Source organism: Podarcis raffonei, chromosome 12 (genome assembly GCF_027172205.1).
Source record: "Podarcis raffonei isolate rPodRaf1 chromosome 12, rPodRaf1.pri, whole genome shotgun sequence".
Lineage (NCBI taxonomy): Eukaryota > Metazoa > Chordata > Lepidosauria > Squamata > Lacertidae > Podarcis > Podarcis raffonei.
In genome coordinates, this window is record NC_070613.1 from 1,174,512 (window position 1) to 1,202,410 (window position 27,899).

General features: G+C 45.0%; 3 protein-coding genes across 6 annotated transcripts in view; 2 read left to right on the forward strand and 1 right to left on the reverse strand.

Moving 5' to 3' along the window:
• Positions 1 to 27,381, reverse strand: part of LOC128423997 (gastrula zinc finger protein XlCGF26.1-like) — a 62,156-nt gene extending 34,775 nt beyond the window's left edge. Inside the window, exons 1-6 of one of the 3 annotated variants that reach the window (XM_053409728.1) lie at positions 27,180 to 27,282; positions 19,560 to 20,058; positions 19,346 to 19,427; positions 18,576 to 18,658; positions 17,805 to 17,931; positions 14,532 to 17,262 (exon numbers count right to left, since the gene is read on the reverse strand). In XM_053409728.1, coding sequence (XP_053265703.1) covers positions 15,587 to 17,262; positions 17,805 to 17,931; positions 18,576 to 18,658; positions 19,346 to 19,427; positions 19,560 to 19,973 — 2,382 coding nt within the window. In that variant the 5' untranslated portion in view covers positions 19,974 to 20,058; positions 27,180 to 27,282 and the 3' untranslated portion in view covers positions 14,532 to 15,586. Of the gene's footprint in view, positions 1 to 14,531; positions 17,263 to 17,804; positions 17,932 to 18,575; positions 18,659 to 19,345; positions 19,428 to 19,559; positions 20,059 to 25,350; positions 25,538 to 27,179 lie in introns of those variants that run through there. The other 2 variants (XM_053409729.1, XM_053409732.1) reach the window with 2 other exon arrangements.
• LOC128424000 (zinc finger protein 883-like) overlaps positions 1 to 27,899 on the forward strand; it is a 75,421-nt gene that overhangs the window by 21,370 nt on the left and 26,152 nt on the right. The window lies entirely within an intron of this gene.
• On the forward strand, positions 632 to 9,480 carry LOC128424005 (zinc finger protein 260-like). Its single transcript, XM_053409751.1, has 6 exons — positions 632 to 764; positions 3,050 to 3,553; positions 3,754 to 3,835; positions 4,091 to 4,173; positions 6,579 to 6,705; positions 7,149 to 9,480. Exons 2-6 carry the CDS (start codon positions 3,140 to 3,142, stop codon positions 8,615 to 8,617), a joined length of 2,175 nt encoding a protein of 724 aa, XP_053265726.1. The 5' UTR covers positions 632 to 764; positions 3,050 to 3,139; the 3' UTR covers positions 8,618 to 9,480.

Consider the following 27,899-nt stretch of genomic DNA (forward strand, 5'->3'; position numbering starts at 1 on the left):
CTTTTGAATAGATTTTATGGAATAAATGAAAAAAAGCAAAAATATGTTTTGAATTTTGGGAGTGTGCTGAGGTTGTCAGCTACAAAACGACGGAGGAAGCGTGGCTTAACATCCAATGGCTGCCTTGGAGCCTGGCGTAGCACTCAATCGGAGAGACAACAGCCCCAGGCAACCTTACGGATCCCCTAGAAAGGCAGCGATGTTCTGCTGGTCCGGATTGTACAAAGGGCTTTCCTTCTCTCTCTCTCTCTCTCTCTCTCTCTCTCTCTCTCTCTCTCTCACATACACGCACACACACACGTGTCGTCCCTGTTTAACAACATGGAGTGTTCATCAGTACAAGGGGAAATACACGAAGGTGCATGAAAGCCCCACTATCGGTTGACCCACCGGGATGACCCCTCCTCCTGCTTCTTGCAGAGCCTTTTCCCTGCCAGCTGCTCCTCCCGTTCGTGGCCAAGGGAGGGGGCAGCTCAGAGCCCAGCCAGGACAGCCCCCCCCAAAAAATGAAGCGTCTCCTCCGGCTGTGCGCGATGCACAGATCTCCTGCTTGGGAGAGAGAAAGCGCAGAGAGGGGTGTGCTTGGTGCGCCCAGATTTGCAAGGGTTAAAAGGAGCTGAGCCGGATTACTAGAGGGGGAAGGAGATCGCGGAGGGGGTGGGGCCAGATCCTGCCGAGCAAAGCTCCCTCCCCCGCGTCACTTCCTGCCTGTTTTGTCTGTCTCCTGCGCAAGGGCTGCCTTGGTGGCCCCCTGGGGGGATCAGGTGAGTCTCCCCTCTCTCGCCCCTTTGGGTGCAGGGGGGAGAAGGGGGTCCCAGGGCTGCCGGGGGGTGCATTCGAGAGGGTCCTGTGCATGTCATGCATGGGGAGGGAAGCCAGGGAAGGGGCGAGTTTTCGGGAGGTTTGCAACGGTGCTCTTTGCAGGGATGCGACGCTCGCCGCTTTGGCGAGGAAACAATGGGCTGCAAACAGCCCCCCTCCGGATTTAGGAATCAGCCGCATCTGTTAGAAGAGGTTGCAGCCAGACGGAAACATTCCGACATAAAATCCACCCAAACAATAAACGCAACTTGATCTATGCGGTAAATAAATAAGGAATGTGGGAAGATGGAGGGCAGAAAAAGTGCGACCATGCGCGAAGAGTTAAACCTACCGAACTCCCTCGGCAGGAGGCAGGGATGCCCACCAAGCTAAGTAACAATTATTATTATTATTATTATTATTATTATTATTATTATTATTATTTATTATACCCCGCCCATCTGGTTTAGTTTGCCCCAGCCACTCTGGTCAGCTTCCAACACGTATAAAAACACAGCAAAACAATAAGTAATAAAAATCCAAAACAATATAAAAAGTCACAGTAAGATTAAAATAAACAACTTATATAAAATAAAACAATATTCAATAATGCATTATAATCTAATAGTAAACAGTAAAATTAAACATCAACAAATAACAATTAAACAATATACACTTATCAGTTACAGTGGTACCTCTGGTTACACACTTAATTCGTTCCGGAGGTCCGTTCTTAACCTGAAACTGTTCTTAACCTGAAGCACCACTTTAGGTAATGGGGCCTCCTGCTGCCGCTGCGCGATTTCTGTTCTCATCCTGAAGCAAAGTTCTTAACCCGAGGTAATATTTCTGGGTTAGCGGAGTCTGTAACCTGAAGTGTATGTAACCTGAGGTACCACTGTACAATAAAGAATTACTAATAAATAATCTATAAGAATAAAGAGAAGTATCAATGCATGCAGATGGTTTTAAAAGAGCAATGAGGCCGATTCATCGTTCCCACGATTCTATGGAGGAAGCCAGGGCTCTTCGAAATGCTCTGGTCCTGCTTTGCAAACACAGTGCAGACGGGGCCCGAGTCTCTGCCTGTTGTCTTTGCCCTTTCCTTATGGAATAACTTTTTATTGGGTTTTATAAGCAAGGGTCTTAGGAGTAATAAATGATACAAATAAATAGATGGAGTCTTTTCGCTTCATTTGTAGATCACAAAAATACTGTAATAAATTTGCAGGCAAATCCACAACATAGGCTGAATTATAGGTGGTCAGTGCATGAGTTCCTGGTTCGTGAATGGGTTTAAACAAAACAAGAAAAAAGGGAAACAGAGAGCAGAGTTAACAGTCATCAACACATGGCCAAATTCCTAGTCAGGAGCCCTTGTTTAATGAGGAAGAGTAATTTCCCCCTTCTGTTAACAATAAAACAGTATAAAGTGTTGGTCTATGGATGAACATGGGAGGAGCGTTCAAAGTGAAGATAATGATTTGTGTTTCAATTTAGACCATACTCCTCTCTCAGTCTCCTCTTTTCCCAGGCTAAACATACTCAGCTCCCTCAACCCTTCCTCATCAGGCTTGGTTTCCAGACCCTAGTTCATCTTGGTCACCCTCCTCTGCACACATTCCAGCTTGTCCACATCCTTCTTAAATTGTGGCGCCCAGAACTGGACGCAGTATTCCAGGTGTGGACTGACCATTGCAGAACAGAGTGAGACGGTTACTTCCCTTCTTCTGGCCAGGTCCTCCCAGGTTTCCCAGTACTTCCCTGCTGGTGAGGACCAGATCCAAGATAGATGATCCCCTTGTTGCTTCTTCCACCGTCTGGGGAATGAAATCTTGTGAATGTTGGAGATTCCAAGGGGTGGTGGGAGGGAGAGCAGCTCTTGAGGACCCCAGGGTTGGAACCCCCCTTCTAGCCTAGTGTCCAAATTACACTCTGTACAAATGACTCACTTGTCAGTTACCGTTCTGACTTGATTCATATACTGAAAATACTGAAAGGCAGGAGCAACCAGGCTCATTCTTGGCACAGAAATCTCTTCAGATGCCTGCACATTTTGCATGGTAACTTTCCTTCTAGGAGGGCTAGAGGCTTGCTTCTTCTTGCCTGCTTGTTTCTTGAAGAAAGCTAAGAATCTGAGCTGTGAAGGGGTACAGGCCTTGATCCTAGCAAGTCTCAACCATGCTTTCTTTTTTCTTCTCCTGGCAGTGTATGAATTTTATAACAGAACAATGTATTTGCTTTGTAGGATTTGGTAGCGCCTCTCATGAGGAGAGACAGAACTTGACAGAAGACCAAGGGTTCCTCCTGATCTCTTGGAGGCTTCCTGAGAGCCCAGATGGATGAGCAAGACTCAGCTGGCCCTGAAGCAGGAAGAGACCATGCCATCAAAACCGAGAGCAGTGAAGGATTCAAGGAAAGCTCCATGCAGAGGATCCTGGGTGAGGAGGACATTCTTCGCTCAGATGTGCAGAGCCAGCAGTTCAGGCAGATCTGCTACCAGGAGGTCGATGGACCCCGAGAGGTTTGCAGCCAACTCCACCACCTTTGCCATAAGTGGCTGAAGCCAGAAAGGCACACAAAAGCTGAGATGCTGGACCTGGTGATCTTGGAGCAGTTCCTGGCTGTCCTTCCCCCGGAGATGGAGAGCTGGGTGAGGGAATGTGGAGCGGAGACCAGTTCCCAGGCGGTGGCCCTGGCCGAAGGTTTCCTCCTGAGTAAGGCAGAGGAGAGGAAACAGGCAGAGCAGCAGGTGAGAGAGACTTTCCTCTGGATACTCCCAAGGGGCTCTGAACATGAGGGAGAGTATATCCAAATTCTCTCCTAATGGCCCAGCCTTTTTTTGAAAGCATCCATGGAATGAAACCGGATACCACCAAATTTCCCCCCTCAGACCTTCCTTTTCTAATCCATCTCCCCATTCTCTGCCTTGAATCTTTGTTGCTTCTTCAGGGAAAGGATCTGTTTGCAGCAGTGGGCTCAGATTCCTTTGAGACAGAGAGGACTCCATCGGACACCAGAGAGAGGCCACCGGGTAAGGAGGAATGGTTTTTTTCTCTGGTCACATTCTGTAGATTTTGAAACTAATCTGTGGGTTCTTTTAATCATCTTGGAGAAGACACTGAATTGTGTATTTTTGCACAACTAAAATATGAAATGGATACCAATGTCTCACATGCACTCAGCAGGTGACACTATTTTTTTGGTCCGTCTGTGGTTAGAGATGCACTAATTCGCCTCTGAGGAAAGCATGCACTCGTGGTTTCCCACCTCCTTTTATTTCACGCAGGTGACAGAAGGATGCCAGCAAGACCTCCTCATCCATCTTTCCATGGTAGCGGAGAGGAAGCCGTGGCTGAAGAACCAGATGAGGTCAGGGAAGGAGCATTGTGGGGAAAGGAGCAGTCAGGGTTCCTCTGAGGCTGAGGAAATCTCTCTCTTCCTGCTCTGTCTTATTGCTATATTGATGGTGGAATGCTAGTATATGTTGGGAAGCTGGTAAGAAACCATAGAAAAAAGTTGCCAGGATTCACCTCATAAGCCTCATCAGTTGCACAATGGGCTTCTCCCCCTTTCCTCCTACTCGCTGTGCGCCCATGCGCCCCCATGCGCATCAGGAGAGTTCCATCTCAGAACTGCGCACAGGGAGAGTAAAGAGGGGATCCTTCCCTCTGGCAACAGGAATGCTTTTGCAGACATAGTGATTTGAAGACCAGCGTGTGGAGTTACACCCATTTATACAAAGATGAATACCCATTGTTTAAAGACACAATGAAAAATACATCAAGATGTTAAAAGAAGCACTGCACCCAGACTTAAAATGTGCAGCACAACATTCCCATTAAAACAACATAGCAATTAACAGGCAGAAAACAACAGAGCAATGTCATAGAATTCTAGAATTGCAGAATTGGTATGGACCTAGCTACTTTAAATGATTTGAAATCTCCAGGGCCTGATGAGCTGCATCCAATAGTACTAAAGAAGCTTGTGGATTTAATTTCAGAGCCTTTGTCTATTATATTTGAGAAATCTTGGAGAACAGATGAGGTCCCTGCAAGCTGGAGGAGGGCAAATATCCCCCGCTTTAAAAAGAGGGGAAAAGGGAGAACCAGTTAACTACAGACCGGTGAGCTTGACGTTGATACCAAAGAAGGTATCAGAACAGATAATTCAACATTTGGTCTGTGAGCATTTAGAAAAGGATGCTGTGATTAGTAAGCATGGTTTTCTCCAAAGTAAGTCATGCCAGACCATTCTAATTTCTTTTTTATGGAATTACAAACCTGGTGGATCAGGGGAATGCTGTGGACATAGTGTATCTTGATTTCAGTTAGGCTTTTGACAAAGTCCCCCATGATATTCTCACGAGGAATATGGTGAAATGTGGGTTTAACAAGGTAACTGTTAGGTGGATTTGTAGCTGGTTGACTGACTGAACCCATGAACCCAAAGAGGACTCAATCATGGTTCTTCGTCATACTGGAAAATAGTGACAAGTGGGGTGCCGCAGGGATCTGTCCTGGGCCTGATGTTGTTCAACATCTTTATAAACGACTTGGCTGAAGGAACTGAGGAGTTATTAATCAAATTTGCAGATGACACCAAACTGGGAGGGGTAGCTAATGCCACAGAAGACAAAATCAAAATTGAAAATGACCGTAACAGATTGGAGAACTGAGTGCAGGCTAACAATGTGAATTTCAGTCGGGGCAAAGCTCAGGTTCTGCACTTAGGCAGGAAGAACCAGGTGCACAAATGTAGGTTGGGGGACACCTGGCTTACTAGCAGTACATGTGAAAAGGATCTCAGGGTCTTGGTAGACCACAAGCTTAACATGAGTCAACAATGTGATGCAGCAGCAAAAAAAGTGAATGCTATTCTAGGCTGCATCAACAGATTTCTAGTGTCCAGATCAAGGGAAGTAATAGTCCTGCTCTAATTTGCCTTGGTCACACCTCACCTGAAATACTGTATCCAGTTTCGGGAGCCACAATGTAAGAAAGATGTTGACAAGCTGGAAGATGTGCAGGGCGACTAGGATGATCAAGGCTCAGGAAGCCAAGCCTTATGAGGAACGGTTGAGAGAGTATGTTTAGCCTGGAAAAGAGGAGCTATGATAGCCATCTTCAGATATCTGAAGGGTTGTCACATGTAGGATGGAGCAAGCTTCTTTTCTCCTGCTCTAAAAGGCAGGACTCGAATAAAAGGCTTCAAATTGCAGGAAAGGAGATTCTGACTAGACATACGTAAAACTTTCTGACACAGCTGTTCAACAGTGGAACAGTCTCACTCCGGAGGTTGTGTACTCTTTTTCCTTGGAGGTTTTTAAGCAGAGGTTGAAAGGCCATCTGTCAGGGATACTTTAGCTGAAATTCCAGCATCGCAAGGGGTTGGACTAGACGGCCCACAGGGTAATAGAATCCTAGAGTTGGAAAGTACCCAAAGGTCATCTAGTCCAACCACCAACGAAGGAGAGTCTACAGCTTCACAAGGGAGTAGCAATTATATTTCATTCTGTTAGTTGGGCTAGATGAGGGGATTTGTAGCTGGTTGCCTGACAGAATTTCAAGATGATGAACATAGATGGTCTGTGGTGCATGAAACCCTAGATCAATGGGTTTCTCTTTCTTTTTTTTATCTGCCTTTTCTAAGTGCTCACAGACCGAATGTTTGATTATCTGTTCCTGGTATTGATGACAATGTCACTGGCCAGTTAGTGTAGTAGATCATCTTTATGCTGTCTTAGAGGAAGATACTTTTCTTTTTCATTTTAGGGTCCGGTGTGCTTTGAAGATGTAGCTGTTCATTTCACAGACGAGGAGTGGGCATTGCTGGATCCTGGCCAGAGAGCTCTGCATAAAGAACTAATGGAGGAGAATCATAGGATCATGGACTCTCTTGGTAAGGTTGCCTGTTGGATCACAATATCTGTTTTGAAATTGCATACGTATATCTATGTGACAAAACTCCAATAATTTGATGGAGCTCAGCAGGGCAACCTATAGCAGCTGGGATTTTAACACACCCACATCTCTAAAAGATTTGCCTGCAAATATTCTTCCTCAAGTTCTGTGTTTTTAAACAGTGATCAGGCTGGACTGAACTGCCAAGGCCTTTTAAAATGTAGGCTTAAGGTTGTAAGCAAAGTTGAAGGAATTTCAGTTGGGTTATTCGTTTTTGGTTGACGAAAGAGATGACTTGACATTGGAGATGGAGCAGATTCCATATTGGACTCAACATAATCCATCAAAGAAAAGAGCCTGGTATTTTTTATCCTTGTTTTTCTGATATAGAAGAGCTGCATTTCTTCCTGAAGCTCTAATTAATTTCTCTCTTTGGTGCAGGTGCTGAAGAATTGCAAATGAATGAGGAAGACCCCGACAGAATCCACACACAGGAGAAGCCGCTTAAATATTCAGGGTCTGGGAAGAGATTCATTCAGAGCTCCCACTCCACTTCCAATCTAACAAATCTCTTGGGGAAGAAACAATATCAGTGTTCGGAATGTGGAAAGAACTTCTGTCGGAAATCCCGCCTCACTTACCATCAAGTAACTCACAGCGGGGAGAAACCGTATCAGTGCTTACAGTGTGGAAAGCGTTTTAGTTGGAAGAGAAGTTTCGCTTCCCATCAAAGAATTCATACAGGGGAGAAACCCTATCAGTGCTTGGAATGTGGGAAGAGCTTCAAACGGAAGGATGCTTTAACTTTCCATCAAAGAATTCATACTGGGGAGAAACCATATCAGTGCATGGAATGTGGAAAGAGCTTCAGCCGGAAACACAGTCTGACTTTCCATCAAAGAAGTCATACAGGGGAGAAACCCTATACTTGCTTGGAATGTGGAAAGAGCTTCAGTCAGAGGGCCAGTCTCACAGTCCATCAGAGAATTCATACAGGGGAGAAACCATATAGGTGCTTGGAATGTGGAAAGGGGTTCTATGGGAAGAATATGCTCACTTCTCATCAAAAAGTTCACACAGGGGAGAAACCCTATCAGTGCTTTGAATGTGGAAAGAGCTTCCGTCACAAGGGCGAGCTCACCGTCCATCAAAGAATTCATACAGGTGAGAAACCGTATCAGTGCATGGAATGTGAAAAGAGCTTCACTCAGAAATCCAGTCTCACGTCCCATCAAAGATTCCATACAGGGGAGAAACCATATGAGTGCTTGGAGTGTGGAAAGAGGTTCAGCTGGAAGACAATGCTCACTTCCCACCAAATGATTCACACAGGAGAAAATCCCTATCCGTGCTTGGAATGTGGGAAGAGCTTCAATCGGAAGGATAGCCTCACCCTCCATCAAAGAACTCATACAGGGGAGAAACCATATCAGTGCTTGGAATGTGGAAAAAGCTTCACTCAGAGAGCAGGTCTCATGTACCATCGAAGAATTCATACAGGGGAGAAACCATATCAGTGTATGGAATGCGGAAAAAGCTTCACTCACAGAGCTGGTCTCGTGTCCCATGAAAGATTCCATACAGGGGAGAAACCATATGAGTGCTTGGAGTGTGGAAAGAGGTTCAGTTGGAAGACAATGCTCACTTCCCACCAAATGATTCACACAGGGGAGAATCCCTATCCATGCTTGGAATGTGGGAAGAGCTTCAATCGGAAGGACAGTCTCACTTCCCATCAAAGAATTCATACAGGGGAGAAACCATATCAGTGCTTGGAATGTGGAAAAAGCTTCACTCAGAGAGCAGGTCTCATGTACCATCGAAGAATTCATATGAGGAGAAACCATATCAGTGCATGGAATGCGGAAAGAGTTGCATTCAAAGAACCAGTCTCATTTCTCATTGAGTAACTCACAGTGGGAAGTAATTGCTGCCTCAGTGCATGGAATGGGGAAAGAGCCTCAGTCGGAAGAATGGTCTCACTTCCCATCAAAGAATGCATAAAGAGTAGAAACCATATAGGTGCATGGAATGTGGAAGCAACTTCAATCAGAGGGCAAGTCTCTCTTCCCAACAAAGAACTCACAGTGGGCAAAAACCGTATTAGTGTGTGGAATGTGCTTCACCTGGAAGGAAAGTCTCAGCTCCCATGAAATACCGTATTTTTTGCTCTACAAGACTCACTTTTTCCCTCCTAAAAAGTAAGGGGAAATGTGTGTGCGTCTTATGGAGTGAATGCAGGCTGCGCAGCTATCCCAGAAGCCAGAACAGCAAGAGGGATTGCTGCTTTCACTGCGCAGTGCTCCCTCTTGCTGTTCTGGCTTCTGGGATTCAGAATATTTTTTTCCCTTGTTTTCCTCCTCCAAAAACTAGGTGCGTCTTATGGTCTGGTGCGTCTTATAGAGCTAAAAATTCGGTGATTCATACAGGGAAGAAACCACATCAGTGCATGGAATGCAGAAAGGGCTTCACCCAGGATCAAAGTCTCACCATCAAAGAATTCATATGTTGGAAACCATAGAAATGCTTGTGATGTGAAAGGAGCTTCAGCCGTAGCTCCAATTTCACTTTCCTTCAAGAAACTCACAATGAGCAGAATCATAGAGTCTCTGAATTATAGTGTTGTAGCATTTGAGAGGACTCTGTGTGTCGTCTAGTCCACCCTGTTCCTGGCAACCTGCCGTGGGGGTTGTTTCCTCTGCTGCCTGACACGTAGACTAGTCTGACTTTTATTGTATGTCAAAAAAATTCATTAAATGTCCTTCCGTCCTCACTCTTTTGGATGCTTCCTTGATTTCATTCTCCAACGCAGGATCACTCTGGGCATTTTGGTCAGGGAGACGAAAGCACGTTCCAAGTCCTGCTTTTCAAGTAGACAGCAGAGAGGAATGTGGCTTTTGCTTAAGTTGTGATTAACTTACAGTCTGGTTTTGAAAAACTGAACCAGTTCTGACTGGCTTTAAACTGTGGAACGAAATTTACAGCTGAATCCATAGCATATATGCCACTCTTCCTTCCCCTACCAAAAAACTGCAGCTTGCATTGAGATACACCTACCTTGTTGGTTCTAAGATGGCTCTCCTGCTAACTTGGTTTGTGCCACATTGATCAATGGGTTTCTCTGTTTCTCTCTCTCTCTCTCTCTCTCTTTCCCACCTCTCTAAATTTGGGATCCTGCTGGGGTAGAGCCAAAAATTAAGGTTCTAAAGGCTTGTTGCCTCTAGGATTGGGCTCTGAGGGTTTTAATATATATACCAGATTTTGTCCCTAGCTCAGTTCCTTTACTATGCCCTCATTACAGTTTCTGTGGATGCAGTAAACAAGCAAGCAAACAAATGGGGATCCTGGAACCACTTCCCTCACTCCTTGATGCTTTCTCGGTGGGATTGAGACGGGGTGCGTGGCCTGAGAATGTTTGCAAATGCTTCTTGTAAAGCTGCGGTTGCAGGAGGGCTGATTGTGCCCTTCATCGCTCACCTGAAGATTTACAAGCCAAAGCCTATTAAAGTATAAAGTGGGAGAGAACATAACTCTTCCCGATACCTTCTCTCCCAGGACCTTTTGTTCTCCAAGAAGGGAGAATTCGGCATGAAACCCCTGTGTGTGTTGCAGTCCCTGAAACGGTTCGATTCTGTCAGCTTTGGTTGAAATAGGGATAAAAGATTCATATGCCCCATGTGTTAATAATTTTTATTATTTAGCTAATTATATTGACATCCCATCTTTCTTCCAAGGAACTCAAGGTGTCGTATGACACTCTAGAAATCTGAAGCTGGGGGACCTGAAGTGCTAGTTCTAACTGGTTTTAAACTGAAGAACGAAATTTGCAGCTTAGCTTATATGCCACTTCCCCTACCAAAAAACTGAAGCTTGCACTGAGATACACCTGCCTTGATGGCTCTCCTGCTAGCTTGGTCTGTGCCACATGAAACCATAGATCAATGGGTATTTCTTTCTTTTTTTACCCACCTCTCTAAAATTGGGATCTCATCTACGATTCTGGTTTACTGGGGCTCCTCAAGATATTCCTGCTAGAGCAGAGCTGCAAACTAAGTTTCTAAAATTTTATTGCCCCTAGAAATTGAGCTCTGAGGGTTTTTTTTTAAATCGTGCCTTTCACTGATCATTTGAGCATCTGCAAGCCAAAGCCTATTAAAGTATAAAGTGGAAGAGAACATAACTCTTTCCCGATACCTTTTCTCCCAGGACCTTTTGTTCTCCAAGAGAAAAATTTTGAAAGGAGATTGCAGCATGAAGCTGTTAGATTGCAGTTCATGAAACGGTTAGATTCTGTCACCTTTGGCTGGAATGGGGATAATAGATTCTGATGTGTTATTCTGATGTACATGTGCTATTTATTTTTATTTATTAGCTAATTATATTGACACCCCCCCATTCTTCCAAGGAGCTCAAGGCACCATACATGGTCTTTTCCCAGCAACACAGGGAAGCAGGTCAGGCTAAGAGAACGACAGAGTGGGGATTCGAACCTCGGTCTCCCAGGTCTTACTCAGCTACGAGTGATCGCACATGCACACGAAAGCTCATACCAATAACAAACTTAGTTGGTCTCTAAGGTGTTACTGGAAGGATTTTTTTTGTTTTGTTTCGACTATGGCAGTCCAACACGGCTACTTACCTGTAACTAATATTATGAGGCAGTTTGTTTTTTCTAGTATAATTTTGTTCCAAGATGCAAACACACTCTTGGCTTTTAAAACTGGTGGTAATACACACCAACTGTTTCCCTCGGTGGTCTAAACTCAAAAGCCTGGTGACTTGTGCTCTGTGTGGGGCTGCCCTTGAGCTTGTTCCAGAAGCTGCAGTGAGTGTACAGTGCAGTGGCATAACTGCCCACTGAGGCAGACCCCTGCCACTCTGTTACGTCCCTGTGGAAAGAATTGCACTTGGTAGCTGCCAATCTTACTTCAAAAGCAATAAATCATACTCTGATAATGACTAATACTTTGTTTTTATGCATTATCTAAAAGGAAACGCAAACCTATGCCACTTCCCCTTTCAGAAATGTTTAATTGCTAATTGAATGGACTTTTATTGTTGTTATTCATCCACCGTTGGTCCACACCCTGCACTCAGCTCTCGTTTGTGGCTCCTAGAAGCTCTTGGTATGCAAATGTGGTCACATATTGGGTCTGTTTTGGTCTGCTAAACCAGGTGAGGGTAGCTGATGGGTCTTAAACCCTTGGTGACTTAGGGACTCACCTATCTTCTGCATGTGAAGATAGGCTTGGCCAGATTGAGCCATCAAGACCAATTGCAGGTCCAACAGTCAAGAAGGTGGTTTCTGCACATGCAGCACAAGGAAATGAGGAGCAGGTGTGGCTTTTCAACCTGGGAAGGTAGTCCATCTAGAAGGAAAACTCTGATCCTAAACCTTGGCTGCCTTGCAGCTGTACTCATTTGTGAGAAAGGCTTGGGGAGTAAATCCTGAGGAACAATCTGTAGCCTTGTGGGATACCTTTGGGAGAAGAAAAGGCTAAGGAGTAAACACTGTACAAATCTGAAGTCCCTACGGTGTCTTGTATGTCTCCTTCCAGCAGCCAAGCAGGTGCCAAACATATTGTTCTGATTTTTTTGGACCACACTGGGCAGCCCAGGACCTCCATACACACTGCCCAGGCCTATGCCCTTGAGATACCACCATTCATCAAGAGACCAAAGGGCAGTTTGCAACATAGAACACATCATTGAAGAGACAAATGATGCCTTGCCCAAGATTTCTTTAATCAGGTGGCAGCACCAAATATGGGGAATCGCCATAGCTCAGCAGTAGAGCATCTGCTTGTCATGCACAATGTTCGACCCCAGGCATCCCTACACACAACAGCTTTCCAGGTTAATTAGCTGTAAGGCAGTTAGCATAGTGGCATTCTGCTCTCTAAGATGTCAGCTGCCACAGCAATTACTTTCTTGAGCCACTTTAGCACTGTAATACATACCTTTTATATTTAAAAGGAGGATTAATTTTAAATTCATGGCAGTATGTGAACATCTACTTACACATTTGCACTTAGTCATTGCAGGTGCAATTTCAGCATGACTAAGTGCTGAAATTCTCCATGATGCTCACTAGATTCTAAACATTTGGGGGAAAGGGTGTGCCTCTTTTCTTCATTTTCATTATCAGTTATTTCTACCTAAGAAATTGGGAGAAAGCAGCAGGGTTCGTCGGGGTTCAGATTAATGAGCCAACTATGGTGTAATTTTTCTGCAATAAGTATGATATATTATTACCTGTGAAGTGAAGCCACACTTGAAACACTACAGCAGCAGTCCAAGGGATTTTCCTAGGAAGCACTTTATTTAGTCTCATCTGCAATTATATGTGCTGAACACACAACAAACACATAGATAATATGAAATTACTGAGAGCTATTGTCAACAAACAACATTAAACCTGTGCAAACAGATTCATAGAATAGTACAAATGATTCCCCCTCCTATGAATTCACTAGGCAAACAAATTTTTATGATACTTTACCGTATATGAAATGGAACATTTCTACTGTAACATTAAGTCTTAAGATACTCTGCTTTGACACCGAAGTATCTCTAGTCTATCCATCTATATAGAAACCCCAAAAAGTCACAATGCACCAAAGGAACTTTTTTTAAAAAAAAAAACAACAAACCCCAACAATTCAAAATAAATTCAGGTGTGGGTTGTGTGTGCCGGGGGAAATGTGCTTTAAATTAAAGGTGTGTACAAAGTCTCAGTGGCACTCGGGGTTCCGCAGCTTCAGATTTCTTGACCTAAGGAACAGGACAGCCAATAGCTAAGCAGGTTAAAGGGTGTGATATGATTTCTGTGACCAGTTGTTTAATTCCAGGTTAGAAGGTGGGTGCCCTAGTCCAGGAGCACATGGACTGTGCCAGATTCCTCTCTGGAAGCTGCAGAACCCAACATCATGGACACTGTCTTTGGGGCAAGGCGCCATCTTTTCACAAACTTCTGAAAGACTTTATTTCGATTTCATTGTTTGGAAGACTGTATTCTCGTCTGGTTTTCATACGTGACGGTGGACAATGCAAAAAGTTACCCTTGCTGTCCACTTTGCAGCAAAAGCCATCATTTCTATTTATTCATTTATTTTAAAGATGATGGGATTACAGATCATATTAAGAGGACTGGGGGGTAAGAGAGAGGATTGCTCATATTAAGAGGACTGGGGGGTAAGAGAGAGGATTGCTCATATTAAGAGGACGGGGGGGGGGTAAGAGAGAGGATTGCTCAGCTACGAAGCTCAGGGCCAGCCAGTCACTGTCTCTCAGCCTAAACTACCTTACAGGATTGTTCATTTAAGTATTTATAGACAGCTGTATCATCAAAATATACTACAGGAGTTTAGAGCAATATAAGAACATAAAACCAATTAATATCATAAAAATTAAAATTAAAAGCAAGTTAATTAAAAACAAGTTAAAAATAAAATTTTAAAAACAAGCATCAATAGACCCCTGATGGGGTGTACGTACTCTTAATGGAATAGAAACAAAAACAGCAGGCAGTTAAAAGTTGGCACAGCAGGAACCTACGGAATCTCTAGTGGCAGGATGTTCCACAGGACTGGGCCCATGACAAGAAACGCTAAAATAAAGCCTTGAAATCAACATTGGTAAAAGATGCACAGCTGTGAGCTGGGTCTTTCACCAAACACCTGCTTTTCTCCTCTGCCACTCTTACCAGAACACTTCAGCCCTAATGTAGCAAAGAATGAGATGTGTGGTGGAATGCAACTGACTTTTTAAAAAATAAAGGTTTCAATGAAATTTTGTGTACATAAACGAATGCTTTCAAATGTCCCCATTTCCATTTTTGTCACTATTACAACTGTAACAACAGGTATTATAATGCTGTTCCTCTATTCCTAATTTAACCAAGGTTGCTCCACAACAACCACCCCTCTCACCCTCCACTCCACCCTCCAACCGTCTCTACTGAAGAGGCCAGAGACCATCTTGGCCATCTCCAGAAGACCTGTTCTCAGCCTTGTAGGCCTTTTTCCACCTGGCCTGGGAGGGCCCAGACTGATGGACTGACTCCAGCTGCAAAGGCTGAGCCTGCTGAACAGGCTCTGGGGCGTAGGGATTTTGGGGTGGGGAGGCTGTTGCTGTTACTTTTTTCCCTCTTGTATATTTATTTTAGATCTTGTTGCAATTGTTGTAGAAACTGTTGAGCTTGATTGTATATTTTTAATGTTTCATTCATTGTTTATGACTATTTTTCGGACAGCGTATTTATTCAAACCTCCTTTGAAACTCAGCCAATCACCTCTCACCCCAGCATTCCAAACTTACTCTGCCCCACCTCCCTAGCTAACAGTACCTTAAATCTACTGTTATATTATACTTATTATGAATTACTTTGATACAGGTGCATACAACTTTACATACAAATGGAGCCCAAGAGAGATACAATAGCCATCTTCTAAGGTCAAAAGGGCTGTCACATGGAAGATGGAGAAAACTTGTGTTCTCTTGCTCCAGGAGCAGGACCTGAAGACATGGATTAAAGTAACAATAAAGGAGATTCCAACTAAACATCAGACAAGAACTTAGACAATACCATAATAGCTATTCAACAATGGAAGGGAATTCCCACAGAAGGATCGGGTGGCCATCTGTCTGAGATACTTTAGCTGAGATTCCAGCCTTGAGGGGATTGGGGTAAATGAACCTCAGGGTCGATTGATCGCTACAATTTTATGATTCTCTCCTCTGGAAGATCTTTTATGGTAAGTAAGATGGATTCTCTGACTGAAGCTCTTAGCACATTAGAAGCATTGATATGGTTTCTCCCCTGTATGAATTATTTTATGGGTCATGAGATTGATGTTCTGACTGAAGCTGTTTCCACATTACGAGAAATGATATTGTTCCTCTCTTCTGTGAGTTCTGTGATGGGAAGTGAGATGGGTGCTCTGGCTGAAGCTCTTTCCACATTCCAAGCATTGATATGGTTTCTCCCCACGGTGAATACTTTGATGTCGACGGAAGTTTGTGCTTGTATTAAACCTCTTTCCACATTCCAAGCACTGATAGGGTTTCTCCCCAGTGTGGATTCTCTGATGGGAAGTAAGATTGGCCCTCTTACAGAAGCTCTTTCCACATTCCATGCACTGATAGGGTTTCTCCCTTGTATGAGTTATCTGATGGGCGGTGAGATGGGCACTCTCACTGAAACTCTTTCCACATTCCATACACTGAAATGGTTTCTCGCCTTTATGAATTATTTGATGGGAAATGAGACTTTCTTTCCAGGTAAAGCTCTTTCCACATTCCATGCAGTGATATGGTTTCTCCCCTGTATGAATTCTTTGATGAGCCGTGAGATTGGTGCTCCGACTGAAGGTCTTTCCACATTCCAAGCACTGATATGGCTTCTCCCCCGTATGAATTATTTGATGGGATGTGAGATAGGTGCTCTTATTGAAGCTCTTTCCACATTCCAAACACTGATAGGGTTTCTCCCCTGTATGGATCATTTCATGGGAAGTGAGACTTTCTTTCCAGGTGAAGCACTTTCCACATTCCAGGCACTGGTAGGGTTTCTCCCCTGTATGAATTCTTTGATGGGACGTGAGATAGGCACTCTTACTGAAACTCTTTCCACACTCCAAGCACTGATATGGTTTTTCCCCACTGTGAATTCTTTGATGGGACGTGAGATTGCCCCTCTCTCTGAAGTTTTTTCCACATTCCAAGCACTTGTAGGGTTTTTCCCCTGTATGAATTCTTTCATGGGTTGTGAGATTGGCACTCTGACTGAACCGCTTTCCACAGTCCAAGCACTGATATGGTTTCTCCCCTGTATGAATTCTTTGATGGGATGTGAGATTGGCGCTTTTATTGAAGCTCTTTCCACATTCCAAGCACTGATATGCTTTTTCCCCATTGTGAATTCTTCGATGGGCTGTGAGCTTGCCCATCTCACTGAAGCTTTTTCCACATTCCAAGCACGGATAGGGCTTCTCCCCTGTATGAATACTTTGATGGGATGTGAGACTTTTCTTCCAGGTGAAGCTTTTTCCACATTCCAAGCACTGATAGGGCTTCTCCCCAGTGTGGATTCTTTGATGGCAAGTGAGATGAGTGCTCTGACTGAAGCTCTTTCCACATTCCAAACACTGATAAGGTCTCTCCCCTGTATGAATTCTTTGATGGGAAATGAGATTGGCCCTCTCACTAAAGCTTTTTCCACATTCCAAACACTGATATGGTTTCTCTGTTGTATGAATTCTTTGATGGGCCGTGAGCTTGCCCCTCTCGCTGAAGGTCTTTCCACATTCCAAGCAGTAATATAGTTTCTCCCCTGTATGAATTCTTTGATGAGACGTGAGACTTTTCTTCCAAGTGAAGTTCTTTCCACATTCCAAGCACTGATACAGTTTCTTCCAAATGGGATTTATTTGATGGGAAGTGGAATGGGAACTCTGACTGTAGCTCTGTCCAAACTCTGAATATTGATATGTCTTTTCCACTGTGTGGATGATGTCGTGGTCTCCCTCGTTCTTAATTTCCAAGTCATCATTATCTGTAACAAAGAGAGAAATGGATTAGAGCCTCGGCAAGAGATGGAGCCCCAAATTATTGAACATTGCTCATAAACACATGTGATAGATTAAGTACAGAAGGGAGTTATATGTGAGGTCTTACTGCCTTAGTTTACTGGCACTAACAGGGATATTTATGGGGACCTGAGATTCCAAAAGCCTGGCTCTTTTCTAGGATGGATTTTGTTTGGCCACATCATGGAATCTTTGATCAACCAAAAGCTGACACAAGCAAAAATGGAAAAACCTGCCAGGGAGCTACACCAACTTCCCTAATAATTCTGAAGCTTATAAAAAGGGCCAGGCATTTAAGGCCAACCTGATTTAAAAAGGCATAACTGGGAGAATAAGATTTGCAGACTAAACAGTAGATAGCTGTGCATTCAAGGTGAGCTGTAGAGGTGTCAGAGTCCCAGATGCTGTTGGTGGCAGTATTAAGCCCCATCAAAATATAGGAGGTTCATCACATAGAGATATGTATTGATTTTCAAAACAGACATTGTGACGCAACAGGGAGCCTTACCAAGCGAGTCCATGATCTCACGATTCTCCCCCATAACTTCTTTATGCAGAGCTCTCTGGTCAGGAAGCAGCAATGCCCATTCCTCATCTGTGAAATGAACAGCTACATCTTCAAAGCACACTGGACCCTAAAAGAAAAAGAAAGTATCTCTTCTTAGATAACATACAGATTATCCACTACACATTTCTTTCTTACTTTAATGGATTACTTTTTTTGCTGCACATTTTAATTATGGGTGCTTCTTTTAATGTCTTAAGGTCATTCTATTACTTTAATGATGGCTATTAATCTATTTTTAAATAGATGGAATGCCACACTGTGTTCTACAAAACATTTTGTCTCTGCAAGCATTTCTCTCTCTTCTCTCCCCATGTGCAGTTCTGTGGTGGGGACCCTCCTGATGCACTAAAGCTTCAAGGGGCGCAGAAAGCAGGAGGAGAGGGAGGGAGCCCCATTGTGCAACTGATGAGGCTGCTTAGGTGACTCCTGGCAACTGTTTTGTATGGTTTAACTACTATTTTCACATTCAACAATCAATATATAAATAAAATAGCAACCAGTGGTACATGATACTACAAGTACTCAGAAGGCAAATTAAGGTGAGGCAGCTGTTCATTATTCTCAGCACATAAACCTCCTTGAATGGCATGTTCAGCCTTTGTTAATGGCAGCTCTGACAGAAGCCAAGAGGAGAGAGGTTCATCCTGGCCCAGAGGCACCCTGGCTGCCCTGCCCCTCAGCCTCTTTCCCCGCAATGCTCCTTCTTCCTACCTGATCTGGTTCCACAGCGGCTGCTACTCCTTTGCCACCATGAAAAGATGGATAAGCAGGTCTTGCCAGCATCCTTCTGTCACCTGTGAGAGATAAAGGTAAGTAGGAAGCCACAGGTGTGTGCTCTCAGAGGTGAAGCAGCGCACCTCTAACTACAGATGGGCCTTCGAAAAAGTGCCACCAGCTGAGTGCATTTTGATGTTGGTACCCATTTCGTATTTTAATTCTGCAAAAATACTGTAGATTCCGGCGTATCAGATGACCGCCCCAAATTGGCAGCTGCAATTTGGGGCTTCGTCTTATAAGCCCAGTCGCCTAATACGCTGGGCAGCTCCGCGCCGGGAGAAAGCCGCCTGGCGCAGAGTGGAGCCCACCACCCCTCCTGCTGCTTCCGAAGTAGGGGGGGCGGGCTCCACGCCAGGCGGGTTTCTCCCGGTGCGGAGCAGAGCCAGCCGCCTGCTGCTTCAAAAGCAGCAGCGGGAGGGCAGGTTCCGTGCCAGGAGAAAGCCGCCTGGAGTGGAGTGGAGCCCGCTACACCTGCTGCTGCTTCCGAAGCAGCAGTGGCCGGGCTCTGCGCTGCCCATACCCAGCATATAAAATGACCCCCGGCTTTTTAACCTCTTTTCCGGGGTTAAAAAGTCGTCTTATACACTGGAATCTATGGTACATATCCCCTCCTTTAGGCTCTTGACCCCAAGTATCCTCAAAAACATGAAAAGAACCCCCAGATGCAAAGAATGTGACCAAACAGAGAAAAAGCTCCATCTTACCCAGGGGTGTCTCTCTGGAGTCCAATGCAGTCCTCTCTGCCTCAGAGGAATCAGGGTCAATTTCTGCAAGGATGACTGTTCCCTGATATAGCAACAAGGATTCAAAACACAGATTGAGGAGAAAGATTAGAAAAGAAGTGGCAGAGACCAAAAAAAAGGACCTCCCATATCATTCAGAGCCCCTTGAGGGTATCCAGAGGAAAGTCTCTCTCACCTGCTGCTCTGCCTGCTTCCTCTCCTCTGCCTGACTCAGGAGGAATCCTTCGGCCAGGGCCACCGCCTGGGAACTGGTCTCTGCTCCACATTCCCTTACCCAGCTCTCCATCTCCGGTGGAAGGACAGCCAGGAACTGCTCCAAGATCACCAGGTCCAGCATCTCAGCTTTCGTGTGCTTTTCTGGCTTCAGCCACTGACAGTAAAGGTGGTAGAGTCGGCTGCAAACCTCTCGGGGTCCTTCGGCCTCCTGGTAGCAGAACTGCCTGAACCGCTGGCTCTGTACATCTGAGTGGAGGGTGTCCTCTTCACCCAGGATCTTTTGAACGGAGATTTCCCATAATCCCCCGCTGCTCTCAGTTTCGATGGCATGGTCTCTTCCTGCTTCAGGGCCAGCTGACTCTAGCTCATCCATCTGGGCTCTCAGGAAGCCTCCAAGAGATCGGAAGATTGGTCTTCTGCCCAGTTCTGTTTGTCCTAATGAGAAGTGCTAGCAAATCCTACAAAGCAAATACATTGTTTTGTTATAAGACTAATACACGGTCAGGAGAAGAAAAAGCTACCCTGAGCAAGCATGGATGAGTCTTACTAGAAACCAGGGCTGGATTCCACCACAGCCCAGAGTCTGAGCTTTCTTTAACAAAGGAAACCCTCCTTTGATAGATTCTAAAGATAGAGGTGGATTCTCCCTGCCGGATTTAAGATTATATTATGAAGCATCCTGTTTATGCTGGCTAAGGGAATGTATATTATTTAAAAACTCATTTTAGATCTCGAAGTTTATGACAATAGATAAGGTTGGCATGCATTTTGTGGTACAAGAAGGTTAAAGTACATACAGCTTTCCTAATAAGAAAATCGGTTTATGAAGTATAGAGAAAATATAAAAATCCATTAGAGCAAAAAACACCATGGTGGCTTGACCCACAGGAAGCGGTATCTTTGAAAAAATTCAGTATGAGAAATGACTTGGCAACTTACAAAGAACTGTTAAGGAAGTAGGACATCAACTAAGATTTAAGAGCTTTGAGAGTATAAGAGAAGAATTAACTCATCGGTTACAATACCATGAGCTAAATGATATATTTAAGATGGATTAAAAGAAGGTTTTCTTAATAAAACCTCTAAATTTGAAAAAGAGCTGTTAGAAAACAAGACTAAATTGCTTTTTAAAATGTATAAATTCATATTAAAATATTAATATTAGAATAGCATACGAAAGATGAACAGGTTAAATCAGTTATGATACACTGGGTGAAGGACTCTGGATATAATATACAAATTATAGCATGGGAGAAGCTATGGAGCTGGGATCTGAAGCATGTTATACATTGAAAGAAAATTTTATGAACATGATGTATCTTTGGTATTTAACTCCTAGTAAACTAGCTAAAATGTACAAAACTAGGTCAAATACATGCTGGAAATGTAAGGAAAAAGAAGGCACATGTAAGGTAGTAAAAGAATTCTGGAAAATGATATATAATGAACTGAGGGGGAAATGTTTGAAATAACCTTTTCTAGAAAACTCGAAGCTTTTCTTTTAGGAATTCTAGGTGCTGAAATTCCAACAGATCAGAAAAGCCTGTGACCACTGCTGCTCGGATGTTATTAGCCCAGAGATGGAAATAAGACAGAGTCTTCTTCTTCTTCATACCAGAGAAGAATGGAAGATTAAGTTGATGGACTATGCCCAATTGGCAAAAATGACCAGAAGAATCAGAAACCAGGAAGACCAAAATTTTAATAAGGAATGGGGAAAATATATAATTTATCTTAAAAACCACTGTAAACAACTGAAATTATTAGTAGGATTAGAATAACACTTCTGGTTTAATGTTGAATTTCGGCTATAACAGATTTAAAAGATTTGGATTAATAGACAAGATGCAGGAGGAAAAGATTACCGTAATATAAGGACCCACCAAAGGGAGGAGGAAGTTCAGGAGATCCTTTGGAATTCTCTTTTTATGTTGGTTGTTTGATAATTGTTTGTAATTTTAAAAAATCTAAATAAATAAATAATCCTCCAGCCCTCCTGGAAAGAAAGTGACCATGCAAAATATGCAGGCAACTAAAGGGATTTCTGTGAGATGAAGCAGCCTGGTTGTCCCTGCCTTTCTGTATTTTCAGTCAAAGAGCGAAGTCAGAAGTGTGATCCACATGTGAGTCGATCGACTACGGAATGTAATTTGGATACTAATCTAGTGGGGGTCCTAACCCTGGGATCCTCAAAAGTTGCTCTCCCTCCCATCCCCACTTTGGGGACAATTTCTTTCCTGCTTCTTCCTCGTTTTCTAGCACTTGGAATCTGCAACACTCTAAAGACATGGTATTGGGGTGGGGCACCCCCAAATAGGCAGGGTATAAATAATAAAATTGTTGTTGTTGTTTTCCTGAGGGCCAAGTGGGCGGGGTCAAAGGACACCACTTAAAAACGAAGTTAATTAGGAGTAATTTTCTTTCTGTGATTGCAAGTGGTTTTAAACTGTGCTTAATATTGTGTATAGGGACGCGGGTGGCGCTGTGGGTAAAAGCCTCAGCGCCTAGGGCTTGCCGATCGAAAGGTCGGCGGTTCGAATCCCCACGGCGGGGTGCGCTCCCGTTGTTCGGTCCCAGCGCCTGCTAACCTAGCAGTTCGAAAGCACCCCCAGGTGCAAGTAGATAAATAGGGACCGCTTTCTAGCGGGAAGGTAAACGGCGTTTCCGTGTGCGGCTCTGGCTTGCCAGAGCAGCTTCGTCACGCTGGCCACGTGACCCGGAAGTGTCTCTGGACAGCACTGGCCCCCAGCCTCTTGAGTGAGATGGGCGCACAACCCCAGAGTCTGTCAAGACTGGCCCGTACGGGCAGGGGTACCTTTACCTTTTAATATTGTGTATACCAGGAATCGGCAAACTCGGCCCTCCAGATGTTTTGGGACTACAACTCCCATCATCCCTAGCTAACACGACCAGTGGATTTAACCTCCTTCCGTCGGGCCTGTAAGACAGAGCTATTCTGCCTGGCCTTTAATTTGAATTCAGCCAGATCTTTTATTTCCCTTCTCTTCCCTCCCCTTTTATGAAGATCACCCGCTCTGAGACCCCACAGCTAATTCTCCCCTGGCCTCCTCGCTGGCCCAAGTAGGACCAATTCAGCCAGCTAGCCCTGGGGATTATCAAATTGATTTTTGATTTTTATTGTTATTCATGTTTTTATACTGTATTTTATGCTGCTTTTACAATTAAGTGTTTTAAATTTGTTGTTCACCGCCCTGAGCCCGGTTTTTGAACTGGGAAGGGCGGGATATAAATAAAATTTTTTTATTATTATTATTATTATTATTATTATTATTATTATGCCTGGCATATACTGTCCTGGGAAATTAGGGTCAAGCACAGGTAATCAATATTAACAATATTATCAATAATAATGCCACATAGCGTATTCTGCCCCCCAGCCATATATTCCTGGGTGTTCTCCTGCATCCCACACGGCCCCTGGAGGCTCAGGTGGCCTCAGTGACGGAGCAGGGCCCATTTCTAGCTCCAGCTCCTTTGCCAGCCACCATCCCTTGGGGGCTGAGGGGACGAGGCCATGGGGCTCCCCACTCGGGATCAGGTGGGGCATCGCAAGACCCTCCATGTGGAGCAGACGCCCTTGAAGGCAACTGTGAGGGACACTGGGGGGGGGGGGCAGCGCCTCAGAGATTCTGCCAGAGGGCAGGCGTCTCTCTCTCTCTCTCTCTCTCTCTCTCTCTCTCTCTCTGATTGGCTCCCAGCCCTTTTGGAGGGAAAATCTAAGGAGCCCTTTCTGAGGGAAAGAGTTTAACAGGGCCTAATCTGAGAGGGGGAATTTATTATTATTATTATTATTATTATTATTATTATTATTATTATTATTCAAAGAGGTTCTGTCTGAGGGAAAACTGGCTTTGATCCAAGAGGGGAGGTGGGGATTTTATTGATTATTATTATTATTATTATTATTATTATTAGCGCTGTCTGAGGGAGAACTGGCTCTGAACTGAGAGGAGAAGGAGCCTCGCAGCAGCTTAGGTAGGAAGACGACCCAGTGGAGGGTCTGGGGAGAGTATGGAGGCAGGATTTAATCTGGAGGGCTGAGTCTGAGGAGGCAGGAGAGGGAGAAGCTGTGGGAAAATGGACTAAACCAGGGTCTCCTTCCAGTCAGGAGGGGAGAGATCTGCTAGGAAAAGGAGATCCCCAAACCAAGAACAAGGGCTGAGAGGATCCCCTGGGTCTGTGGGAAATCCCTCAGGGTGGCTAAGAGAGAGGAGGGCGGATGAAAAATGCCCCTCGCTCAGGAACCAAAGTATTAGGCTGAGAAGGAAGCTGTGCTGCATTAAAAGTCACAAATAAGTAAAGAAACGAGAGAGAAGAAACAGAAACCGAGTTAAGCCTTTTACCTCCTATGGTAGAAACCTGAACATTTAACTGAAGTGCAGCAAGTGAGCTTTTAGCAACTGAAGTTGCATGTACTACAGTGACATCTTTCTATTTAGTTTAAGTAATAAGCTAACGTTTATTTGAAAGAACTCATCTCCTGACCCCAAATTTGTTTCACAAACCTCTTCTTTTGTAAATAAAACTGTTCTTGTTCGTTCAGCTCCTGCCTAAGTCTCTAAATAACTAAGTTTCCCCTCACACAAGATCCTCACAAGGGAGCCTGTGGTAAATTGCAGAAATTCATGTAATTGGCCTGCCAAGCGGTGGGTCCGCTATATTTAATGGGGGGCAGTTAGCGGGGTGAGTCTGCCATGTTATTAATCGGTGGCTAGCGGTAGGTTCTGCTACAACTTACAACCTGGTCCAAAATGGAGCAAACACATTATCGGCTCTCTTTATTAACGACATTTCCCCCCCAATCTTTTTCCTCCAGAGCTCAAGGTGGCCTCCATGGATCTGCCCCTCCTCATTGAATCTCATTCCTGGTTTTGGTGTTCCGTTCATTTCGGGGCCCAATTTGAGGTGTTCACACCAGGGGTTCACTTAGGTCCCCAAGAATCTGAAGAACTGCCTCCTTTTCTACCGCCATAACCCCACTTCCAGGTTTTGGCTACACACTAAGCTACACACACAGCATCATGAAAAGGAGAAAAAACCCTCCCCAGGAATATCCCCACCCCTTCAGGATTGGGCTGCACCTGGTTGATCTAAATTTGAATTTAAACATAAACTACTATCTTCACTTTCCTCATGAGAAGAGAAGACTCTCTGGAAAAGACCCAGATGTTGGGAAAGATGGAGGGCGCAAGGAGAAGGGGACGACAGAGGACGAGATGGTGGGACAGTGTTCTCGAAGCGACCAGCATGAGTTTGACCAAACTGCGGGAGGCAGTGGAAGACAGGAGGGCCTGGCGTGCTCTGGTCCAGGGGGTCACAAAGAGGCGGACACGACTAAATGACTAAACAACAACAACAATCTTCACTTTGAACCCATGTTCATCAATAGACCAATTACTTGATATTGTTTCATTGGTAACATAGGGATGTGTGCTAAGTCCCTACCCTATACATACGATTGTGTATCATCTGACCCGTCTACTGCAATTATTAGGTTTGCAGATGACACCACCATAATGGGTTTAGTAACAGGTGGAGACGATTCAGCGTCTAGAGGGGAGGTCCAAAAAATATCTCCATGGTGCCTAGGGAACAACTTGCACCTTAATACCAGCAAGACAAAGGAGATGGTGTTGGACTTTCTGAGGAAGAGAGGAGAACTAGCCCCGCTGTGTGGAGAGAGTATCTTCCTTTAAATTCCTAGGAGTTTATCGCAGTGAAGACCTTACTTGGAAAATCAATACAACCCAGGTGGTTAAGAAAGCCCAACAGAGACTCCATCTCCCCAGAGTATTGCGGAAGAACGATGTCAATCAACATCTGATGATCTCCTTCTACCGGTCCACAATAGAAAGTGTCCTTTCCTACTGCATCACGGTGTGGGACACTGGTTTGACATCAACAGATAGAAAGTGCCTACAGAGGGTGGTCAATACATCACAAGATATTATGGGCTGTCCCATGAATCCGCTGGATGACATCGCGGAAGAACGTTGCCTCAGGAGGGTGAGGAAAATTCTCAGGGATGATTCACACCCTGGCCGGCACTTTCTATATAGAAACAGGATTAGTCTCGCCAACAGGGTGAAGAACAGCTTCTATCTGTGGGCTGTTAGGCTGCTGAATGAAAAGAGAACAACAGGGCAACTGACTTTCAGTAAACGAGGGGAATTAAGACTAAGAGAGCTGAGTGGGGGGTGCTCATGTAATCTCACTGTATACAAGTTGTACAAGTGACAATAAAGTATTTCAATTTCAATAGGAGGAAAAATGACTATTTTTCACACTTGAGCTCAGTGCAACCCCAAGGGCTCCTGGCCAGGCCTTTGGCTATAAGATGCTCAATGTTATCTGTTAACTCGGTCCTGTTTCCCCCTTTTCTGCTTTAGGTTAAACCAATTCATGAACTGAGAACTCAGACACCCCAATAATAATGAACCATGTGTTACAGATATTCCTGCCCAATTATTATGCTATTTTTGTGATGCAGAGAAGACTTGGTCTTTTGTTTTTCCTTATCCCTTATTCTTCCGATGATCCCTGTTCATAAAACCTAATAAAGTTATCCAAACACACACACAAAAGCACAACACACACTGCCAGGCCCCCCCTCTGCGCTGCATCTGCAAAGCAGGATGAGACCACCTTAAAGAGTCCAAAGAATCCTGGGAACTGTAGTTTTTAAAGCATGCTGGGAGTTCCTAGGAGATACCCCCCTTAAGAGTGTCTGAGAAATTCAATCTTTTTGCCAGGAAACTCTGGGAATTATAGGGAACCAGGCAGAGGGCCTTCTCAGTGGTGGCACCCGCCCTGTGGAACGCTCTCCGACCAGATGTCAAAAAGAACAACAACTACCAGACTTTTAGAAGACATCTGAAGGCAGCCCTGTTTAGAGAAGCTTTTAATGTTGGATGCATTACTGTATTTTAGTGTTTTGTTGGAAGCCGCCCAGAGTGGCTGGGGAAACCCAGCCAGATGGGCAGGGTATAAATAATAAGTAGTTGTTGTTGTTGTTGTTGTTGTTGTTGTTGTTGTTGTTGTTGTTGTTGTTGTTGTTGTTGTATAGTCCAGGCAGAGGGAGTTGGTGGGAAAGGGTCTCCCAGTTAAGGATGCTGAGGGTTGCTAAGAACCCCCCCCCCACAAAAAAGGGATCTAAGAATTTGTGCTTCATGCCAGGGAAATCTGGGAATTATAGCTGGGGCAGAGGCGGCCCTCCACCTCTCCGCCTTCCTTATTGATGGATTGCACAGCTCAGGTTTTCCTTTGATCTTTTGCGTATATTTCACGCCCCGTCCGGCTGCAGCCTCTGCTCGTCCCTGTGGCTGATCCTGATCAGTCTTCTCTGCATGCAGAGACCCCCCCCCGCAAAGTTGCAAGAAGCCTGGGGATCCTAAGGAAGACTAGAGCGCCAGGCTTCCTGCAAACGCGTCCCCTCCCTGCCTTTTCCTGGAGGGCTAGGGCAGGACCCTCTGCTCCCAGACTTGGGGGTCCCCACATACATTAGCTAAGCATCCCCCCCAGAACACCCACCCTGCAGCCCCTTCTCCCCCAGACTCACCAGATCCCAGAATGCGCCACGGAGGCAGCACTTGCTCTGCAGACAAAAACCACCAGCCTCCCTTTGCAGGAAGCGGGGGGGGGGCTGTTGCAATGGAGGACCTGCCCCTCCTGCCTTGCCTGTCCTCTCTAGGAAAGCAGATCAGTGCCTTGTAACCCTTGCAAAGCCGAGCTCACCCCTCCCTCCCTCTGCTCAGGAGGTATTATTTGGGGCCCCTCTGGTCTGGGATCTGAACTGCTCCCTGCCTTGGCCAGCAAAAAGAAGCGCAGGGGGAAATGCTCCCAGCCAAGAGGGCCCCCCCCCAATGAATGCTCTCTGGGTGTGCGCAATGCACGGGGCTCCTGCTTTCAAGAGAGAAAGTGCAGGGGGGGGGGGGAGCTTGGTGTCTCGGCTTTGCAAGGGTTAAAAGGAGCCGCGCTGGATTCCTAGAAAGGAGAGGAGGAGAGGCAGGTCCTCCAGAGCACAATTCCTTGGCTTTTGTCTCTCTCTGCAAGCCAAGCGCTGCCTAGGAGGCGCCTCCTGGGCGAGTCTCTTCTCTCTCCCCCCTTAGGGGTGCAACCGGGAGAAGGGGAGTCCCAGAGAGGATGCGTGGGAGGCTTGTTCCGATCATTCATGGGGATGAGCAAGGAGCAGAGCGGGGACTCCTGTGGCCTGATCCTGCAGGGCATCTGTTCTGATGCTGAGTTCCTCCTGTTTTTTTTTTTTTTTTTGACAATACTT

Excerpts from the sequence above, each read along its gene's own strand:
- LOC128424005 (XM_053409751.1), top strand. The coding sequence starts at position 3,140 with ATGGATGAGCAAGACTCAGCTGGCCCTGAAGCAGGAAGAGACCATGCC. Across the intron at positions 3,554-3,753 it reads GGAAACAGGCAGAGCAGCAG|GGAAAGGATCTGTTTGCAGC; the intron begins GTGAGAGAGACT and ends TTGCTTCTTCAG. Across the intron at positions 3,836-4,090 it reads CACCAGAGAGAGGCCACCGG|GTGACAGAAGGATGCCAGCA; the intron begins GTAAGGAGGAAT and ends TATTTCACGCAG.